General features: G+C 41.6%; 1 protein-coding gene and 1 long non-coding RNA gene across 2 annotated transcripts; both read right to left on the bottom strand.

Annotated features, from left to right (window-relative positions):
* Positions 1 to 444: 444 nt before the first annotated feature.
* On the bottom strand, positions 445 to 3243 carry LOC307028941. The gene is made up of 3 exons (XR_013805174.1): positions 2812 to 3243; positions 1665 to 2094; positions 445 to 1163 (listed from the first exon to the last, which is right to left on the bottom strand). It is a non-coding gene; the product is annotated as an uncharacterized lncRNA (long non-coding RNA).
* A 982-nt stretch (positions 3244 to 4225) lies between these two features.
* On the bottom strand, positions 4226 to 8448 carry LOC307013010 (uncharacterized protein). The gene is made up of 3 exons (XM_079640242.1): positions 7753 to 8448; positions 5530 to 6782; positions 4226 to 5260 (listed from the first exon to the last, which is right to left on the bottom strand). The coding sequence occupies exons 1-3, from the start codon at positions 8095 to 8097 to the stop codon at positions 4858 to 4860; spliced, it is 2001 nt and encodes a 666-aa protein (XP_079496368.1). The 5' UTR covers positions 8098 to 8448; the 3' UTR covers positions 4226 to 4857.
* Between the last annotated feature and the right edge of the window lie 289 nt (positions 8449 to 8737).

The raw sequence follows: 8737 nt of genomic DNA, 5'->3' as shown, positions 1-8737 counted from the left end.
TGTTTTATTTGTTCTATGTCCTATATATTCATGTTGCATTCCTGTGACTTAAGTTTGTCATTGCCATATCTACACTGTAGCTAATGTGCACATGACAATAAAGCCTTGAAGATATTTCAAGGTTGTAATGAAGAGCTGAGGGGTCAGCATATGGGGCCTCTAGGTGCTGCAGTAGTGCCCCGTAGTGGCAGCTGTAGCAGGTCAAGCCAAGGACCATGACCCAATCACACTTTATTTATAGCACTTTTAAAACATTCCTTTACTGGAACAACCTGATGTGCTTATTCGTGAACACTGCTATAGTTAATGTAAAAGAACAAGACAAGAGAAATGTCTTAAAGATAGCAGACCATTTTTATTGTTGCACCATCTCATCACAGAATACCCATAAATCAATGTGAGACTAACACTGTATCATATCAAAATATCAAAGCACATGGAAAGAATATCCAGTTCAGGAATATTATTCACTGAACTAGAAAGGCTTTTATAAAAAAGTATAAATATCATGAGTTAAATAAATGAATTGTTTCACTGACTTATCTTAAAAACATCAAACATATGCGCTTAAAACATTTTAAAATAAGATAAGATAAGATGAGATGGACCTTTATTAATCCCGGTGGGGAAATTCAGTAGTTGAACAGCAACAGGCTACGAATGAAAAACAGGACAGCACAGATTTACACAGATGTGTGACATGGTAATAGATACATTAATAATACATTAAATTATATTAAAAATCAAGATACATAGTATACAAAACATTCACACGGTAATAAAGCGACACAATATCTGAGGAGTGGAGGACTCACAGTGACGATGAATAATGAGATACTTATTCACTCAGCTGCCAGTTCATTAGCTTCCCCAACTAAACCTGTCATGAACATCATGACTGCTTTTAAAACTGCTTCAATGATTTCTTGAAGAAGCTATGTTGTTGTCTCTGTGGTGATGATGGTTAAGTTATCACATTAAGAGTGCTTTTTGTGTTATTTTGATTTATTTATTAGATGTAGCATCCTGGTTCTGGCTGGAGGAGGCAGTTAGTAGAGCAGCTCGAGGGTCCTCATGTTGATCAGAGGCATGTGAAAGCTGCCCCCCCACAGTCTGCCTCGCTGCCCCTGCTGTCACACACTGCTTCTTTGCAGGTGCAGACGCTGTAACAAATAAACACTGATCAGTCTTCTTAAACTTTAAACACTTTGAAAACAAGTTCTTAAATCTGCATTAAAAAGAACTTTAGTAAGTATAGTCAATCCAAAGAGTTTCCTCGGATTTATTTTGTAACGGAACACAATTCAGTCTTTAGTTTAACCCTCGCTCCAGAATATGTTGAACTCGTGTAAATGTCCAATTCAAAAGTGTTAAGTTAATTTAATTGTTTGATAAATGCTTACATCTGTGTATGTGTAGTTTGTTAAATCAATGTGATTTTGGAATCAGTGATCTAATCTCGTCACATGGTCCAGTGTGCTCACATGTCATCTTGTTTTCTTCCCATTTCACATAAAAACATTGTCTCCTCTTCCTCATCTTCCTGACCTAAACACCAACAAAAGCTGTATATGTGTGAGTTGCAGTAGAAGACTTTTTAAAAGCTTGCCTGTTGAAAATATTTAAGTGTATCTGACTTCAAAATATGGAGCAAACACGCTTACCCTCATGCCCAGGATTTCATTCACGGCCACTGCCCCCCATCCTTGGAGTCAACCTCCGCCTTCACGAGGGCCCTCTGCTCCTTCATGTACAGCATGAAGGCGTTCAGGGGCTTCCTGACGTGCGGCCGGTTGCTGTCCTGTTGTTCATTATGCCTTCTCTATCTACGGGAAAAACAAAGAGAGACATTTATTTTAGAAAGAAACTTTAGTACAAATATAGAACATATGGGTACTGTGTTGTTACATGAAACCCCTTTAAAATACATGTATTATAATAAAGTTCATGTCGGCATTTGCTGGATAACACTGATGCTCTCTTCAGGAAGGGACAGAGATGTTCTTCCTGAGGAGGCTCAGGTCATTCAACGTGTGCACGAGGCTGCTGCAGACTGTCTCTGGTGGCCAGTGGGCTCTTCTTTGCCATGGTGTGCTGGAGGGGAAACACAAACACAAGGGACACTGACAGGCTGAACAAGCTTGTGAGGAAGGCTAGCCCTGTAGTTGGAGTACAACTGGACAATCTGGAGGAGGGGGCAGAGGGAAGGACGAGGAGGAAGCTGGACTGCATCCTGGAGAACCACTCCCACCCCCTCCATGCAGAGTTAGTGAAGATGAGGAGCACGTTCAGCCACAGACTCATCCCTCCACGACACAGCACCAAGCCCCTCGGACAGTCCTTTGTGCCTTTAGCCATCAGGCTGCACAACAAGTGATAAACCCTATAACCCGCAAATAGTAACCAGGACTGTTCAAACATAAAACCTGCACTGTTTTACAATACTTTAACTTGCAGTCACATCTGACCACTTATGTAAATATATTTAACATGTTCATATAAATGCTCAACTTTTTACTGTCCTATCTTGTTTCAATAGTTACTTTATCACTTTTGCTATATTATTATTTTAATTTGTATTCTATTTTATCTTTATTTTTGCCTTGTGTGAATCCTGTTTTTCATTCTGACACTGTTGCTGCTACAAACGCCTGAATTTCCCCAAGGAGATAAATAAAGTTCCATCTTATCTTATCTTATCTCAAATGACTCCTTAAATCAAACAGATAGAGGATTCTGGCTTGTTAATTAGTCTGGCTCATTTACAGTATGGCCACAGATCATAAAAGTTTAAAAAGAAAGAAAACTTACTTTGAGTTGTAGCTTAGTGAAGGAGCAGCAGGGACGGGAGGAGGGAAGTAGGGAGGAGGGACATCTGCAGGTGGCACCTGGTACAACTCCTGTCCATTACTACACAAATACAGGAGGACGGATACACACATTAGGTAATAGAAAGAGTGTTTGATGATACAAGCATATGGGCTCAGAACAGTCTCATAATACACACATGCACACAGAAGGATTCATACTTGTATTTCATGATCCGCAAAAGGATTCACACTTGTATTTCCGGATCCACACTTGTGTTTTTCAATGCACACACAAATGTGTTCCGTTTCATATACATGTAGATCAAATCCAAACACAGAAAAAAGTTTTAAATGTGTATTTTTGATCCTCACATATTTCTTTTCCGTTTAAAACCTCTGAACCTGCAAACACAAACCGCTTTCTGTGCATGGATCGCTGTGCATTCGTGTGTGGGTTTTTTTGAGACTCCCCTTCACCCTATTCGTACTTGTAATCTCTCTCATCTATAGTCAATCAGATGTCTCCTCTGGTCTAAGCCAATCACATGAGCGCGCCCCCACGAGGGTATGATTTCTTGCGTTTATGACACTTTATATACGCATTTTGCGCAGTCCGGTCAGCTCGCTAAACAGAGGGCGGAGCATCAGGTGATCATGAGAGCTGCGTGTCTCCGTCAGACTCAGCAGCTGATCTGATCTCTCTCTCGCGTCCGGTTATACTTCACTCGCGTTTATGTCCTTATCGATCAGATCCAGCTCTCCTGATAGGCCTTTATAGAGAGCAGAGCACCGATCAAATCTATTAAGAGTGAATATCGGCCGATAATGACCGGCGGGGCTCCCCCCCGTTGACAGTTCACTGTCTAGCACTGGCTTCGTAGTGCACTGATCGATTAGGCTAAGCTAACCTGTCCCTCCACACTCACAACAACTTCATACAGACATAAATAAAGCAGCTGTATTCGCCATACAGGAAACACACATTTAAAACGGGTTTCCCTGCCGTTTTTGTGTACACACAATAGGGGTTTCACCAACTAATCGACTAGTCGACTAGTCGACTACCTTTACCACTAGTGGGCGCTGTAGGCCCTAGTCGACTAGTCGTGGAAAAAAAAACGAAGCTGGTAAACGAGGTGCTGCAAAATGCTACAAAACACGTCCGACATTCTTATGTATGGCAGTACTTCAACGAAGATGTAACCAACTCCACAGTGAGGTGTCAGTTGTGTACAGCTGTACTGAAGTACAATACAAATGCATCTGCTATGCGCAACCATCTGAAGATGAAACACCCGCTGCCGACAGCTAGCACTAGCAGTAATGCTAGCACCAGTGAGCAACGGACCGGCGTCAGCACTGAACAGAGGCAAACGAACAGCAAGAAAACACGGGTCAACAGTAGGGTTGCCAACTCCCAGAGTTTCAAATAAGGGACACATCTTGGCAGCGCGGCAAAACCCCCCATTTTTGGGTTAAACCCCTCAATTCCAGTCTAAATTTTGTGTCAAACACCCAAAGTGTGAGGTTATAGTTAGGTTATAGACATGAGACATGAGAAACAGATTATCGTTCAATCATTTATTTTTTCAAATGTGCAAAACAGTTGTCTTTAAATAACTAAATAAATCAGTGCAAAACACACCTTCTGAACAAAAACATAAATATACACCTTCTGAACAAAACACATAAATATAAACCTTCTGAACAAAAAACTGTGTGTTTGAGATGTAGTGCAAACATATTTGGCCTCTTTGAAAGAAAAAAGTAGATTAGTGCAAAATCGTAAACTAAAGAAAAACACACCACCTGTGTGTGTGTGTGTGTGTGTGTGTGTGTGTGTGTGTGTGTGTGTGTGTGTGTGTGTGTGTGTGTGTGTGTGTGTGTGTGTGTGTGTGTGTGTGTGTGTGTGTGTGTGTGTGTGTGTGTGTGTGTGTGTGTGTGTGTGTGTGTGTGTGTGTGTGTGTGCACATTAAAGCAGAAAAAAAATACTATTGGCAAACCCCAAAACTGCCTATGGAACAACCAGAGACGATGTCACACAACCCTATTTCTTCCACTTGTATTTTTGTTGGCCTTTTGCAGCAGCAAGGAGTTGTCTATCCACCAGAGATGCAGTGTAAAACTCTGAGCAAGACTCTTCATAATTGAGAGTGACAATCAGCTCACTCTTAATTAGTTCAACAGAGCATCTGTTCCGCACATCTGACCATTTATTTTTCATCAAAGAAAAGACCCTCTCCACGTACCCAGTAGAGGAAGGGATGCTGAGGACAAAGGACACCACAGCCAGAATGTTTGGAAGGTCAGCTGCCCGGCCCCTGAGAACTGCTACCCACCTCTCAGCTGTTCCCTTCAGCTCCCAATCATCCTTTGACTTTGTGAGGTGATCGAGGAGGCTGTTTGCCGTAACACACTCATCAAAGAGCTCATCCATGGAGAGGTTGAGCCTGCGAATAGAGATGAAACTGGAATTCAGTTCAGTAGCATTATTAAAAACTACTGAGACACTTGTTGAATTCATTTGATAAAATGTTATATTAAAAACAACACATAAAAGCCCCGTGCATTTGTTTGCATTTAAATAAGACATGATTTGTATGATGAGAAGTATTTATGTATAATTTTGTTTTTTATTAATACAAGACAAAAGTGGTGTGCATAATATGCCAGTATAAAGGGAATAAGTACAAAGTGGTACAGTGTGTGAGTTACATACCTGGCAACTAGGTGTAGCTTCTCAATGATCTTTTCCATGTCTTCATATGAGATGTTCCCAGATGTCAGACAGAGTGGCTGCAGGTAAAAGAGCCAGTTTTCCTGAGAGAATGTGAACCACTTCTGCAGATAAGTGATGGCAGTGTTTAAGAAGGCTGTAAACTCTTCCCTGGCAAGGTTAGCTTCAGATGGAATGAGACGCCGAAGCTTTTGTTTGGTGAGGTAGCCATAGAACTGATCATCTCTTCTCTTGATTAGTTTTCTCAGAAAAGAGTCCATGATGGCATATAGGTCAGCAGATGTGGTGGCATCCCTCTCCAGTTTTTTGACCGACTCTTCAAAAAGCATCAGGACATTGTTGCAGAAGAGGAGATACACCTCTGCAAGATCAGCCTCCTCTTCAACCCCAGCTGCATCTTCAGGCAACCTCAGCAACTCTCGCAGCCGCCTTGGACATTCATCACCGAGGCTGATGAAATATGACTTCAGCGCAGTCCAGTTCTCCAACAAGCGGCTGATTGCAGGGTTGAGTGACAGCCATCTGGTCACCACATGGCGCAGAATGTCATGGAACTCTACATCCAGAAACTCACAGAACTCCTTCAGGGTCTCTCTCCTTTTGGCAGAGATGGAAAAGTGACCGTACACCTTCAGGACAATATTTTCCACATCAATTGACAGCTTATCCAAGGCATGTTTCACGGTGTTATGGACCACATGTGCATGGCAGTTGCCACGGAGGATCTCGCTGTTGGACTCCTTCAATTTTGTGAAGACAGAGTTATGGATGCCATAATTGACATTTGCATTGTCTGCACTGAATGCAGACACATGATCCAAAGTTAGACCCATTTTGTCCAGAGAACTTTGGATTGAACTGGCTATCCCTGCAGCAGACTCATCTGCATTTTCAACAAAGTCGATCAGCCTTTTAACAATGCCCTTCTCTGGAGTGAAAAACTGCACAGCCAAGGGAAACATCTTACGATTGCCTCTATTTGAGGCATCAGTTTGTAGAGAAAACTGGAGCGGCTTCACTTCACTCTTCAAATGGCTGAGTACCTCTTCAACTGCCTTTGGTGCCAGGACATCAGTGACCACTGCCTCAGCTTTTGTCTTCCCACACGACATCTTTTTTGCGATTGAGGAGTCACTTAGTGTTTGCAGGGTCAATTTGAATGCACAATCAGATGAGTTATAGCTCAAATTATGTTTGACCGTGTGATAAACATGGGCTACCTCAGCAGCAGTTACCTGTAAAAGAAAAAGAAAATATCACTATACATATAATCATTGTAATATAATATTATATATAATATCAAATACTACCTGATATGTATTACACATGTATATACTAGCTGTTTGAGTGTGTATAGGTTGTATATAGTATGCATTATTTTTTATTATGAACAGAGGTGGGTAGTAATGAGTTACATTTACTTGAGTAGCTTTTTGGATAAATTATACTTTGAAGAGTAGTTTTAATGAAAAATACTTTTTACTTTTACTTAAGTAATATTGTTCTAAAATAAGAATACGGTTGGCTGCTCTACCCACCTCTTGAATACAATATATATATATATATATATATATATATATATATATATATATATATATATTCCTTCCCTCCCTCCTTGCTTCTTTCCTTTCTTAAATCTGTACTTCATTCATTCCTTCTTTACTTCCATCCTTCCCCCTCTTTCCTTCTTTCCCTCCTTACTTCTTTCCATCTTCCACTCCTTCCTTCCTACCTTACTTGCTTATTTCCTTCCTTCAATCTTTCCTCCTTCCTTCCTTCTTTCCCTAGCTCCTTCTGACCTCCCTTCACTCCTCCCTCCATCCTTCAGTCCTTCCTTTCCCTTGGTGTCCTCTATAGTGGACACAATTAATTTCTGGGTCTCCGGAGGTGAATAGTAGTTTTAATGAAAAATACTTCTTACTTTTACTTGAGTAATATTCTTTTAAAACAACAATACTCTTACTTGAGTACACTTTTGGCTACTCTACCACCTCTGATTATGAATAAATATTAGTCATTACATCTACTTGCATCATTATATGATTAAGTTGATCATATATTGTTTAAAAAATATCACAGTGTATCAGTGTTGGGGTACTTAATTACATTGAACATTTAGCAGTATGAAATTGACCAAACAAAATGTTTGTAAATGTAGGTTTAATTTAAATTCATATACAAAATTAACATCCTTATTTGACATACCAAGTTAGCCTCTGGAGTTGCTGGACGAACGAGGAACTGTGTCAAGGCTCCCTGGCTTCTCCTTTGCTTCTCTGTTTTCATGTGGTTTTCACCTGCAGCATGTTGTTTAACGTCAGTTAGTCCTCCGTGACTAACTGAAAATTGTCGGCGGCAGACAGTACAATTTGCCTTGTGCACATCGTCCCTTACGCTTTCTAGCCACACGTATTCTTTTTCCCACTCAGTTCTGTAGTAACTCTTTCTTTTCGTCTTTTTCTTCGGCGGAGGAGGAGGAGAAAAGTTGTTTTTTGCATCACTTTCGGACTCTGAGGAGGTAGTTTTGTTTGTGCTTGTCGTCGGCAGCATCTTCCATGTTGGGCAGGACGAGCAGCATGGAGGTGAAACGGTTGCTAAGATACGATACGTTATAGTGATTGGCTCCTCTGCTGCATGACTATGAGTATTGACCAATGAGCTGAGCGTGCATGCTGCTGCTCCCACAGCTCAAGATAGCCCCCCCTGCTTGTGTGTGTGTGGCTCTGAGAGGTGCGCACGCAGTCCTCAAGAGAGCGAATGACTGAGAATCACCATAACGAGCGGTCATTCTTCCACCACCCCAAAATACGGGACAAGGTGCGTCCCGTATCAGTTCATTACGGGACAGGTACTTACGTTTCCAAAAACGGGACAATCCCGTATTTTACGGGACAGTTGGCAACCCTAGTCAACAGTGATGCGGATGATGAGCTACGGGATTACTTCCAGCGGACACCGCATATCCCCACAATGGATAATCCACTGGAGTGGTGGGCAGAAAACGTGCACCGCTTCCCCCGCTTTCGAGGAGCTACCTGGCTATTCCAGCCACAAGCACCCCGAGTGAGAGGGTTTTTTCCCTGGCAGGCAACACTGTCACCCTCACATGTCGATGCGTTGGTGTTCAAACCAAAAATATGGAAAGGTGGACGTTATTGTGGAGGGCAGCGAATAAAGTGTTGCACAATGC

This window comes from Notothenia rossii, assembly GCF_949606895.1.
Source record: "Notothenia rossii genome assembly, chromosome: 1".
NCBI lineage: Eukaryota > Metazoa > Chordata > Actinopteri > Perciformes > Nototheniidae > Notothenia > Notothenia rossii.
This window is presented reverse-complemented; position numbering and strand designations above follow the sequence as displayed.

What these genes read in the sequence shown, in the direction of transcription:
- LOC307013010 (XM_079640242.1), bottom strand. Translation starts at nt 8,097, where the DNA reads ATGCTGCCGACGACAAGCACAAACAAAACTACCTCCTCAGAGTCCGAA. An exon ending in CAACTCCAGAGGCTAACTTG is followed by an intron (nt 6,783 to 7,752) that starts GTATGTCAAATA and finishes TTTCTTTTACAG; the next exon opens with GTAACTGCTGCTGAGGTAGC. An exon ending in AAGCTACACCTAGTTGCCAG is followed by an intron (nt 5,261 to 5,529) that starts GTATGTAACTCA and finishes CTCTATTCGCAG; the next exon opens with GCTCAACCTCTCCATGGATG.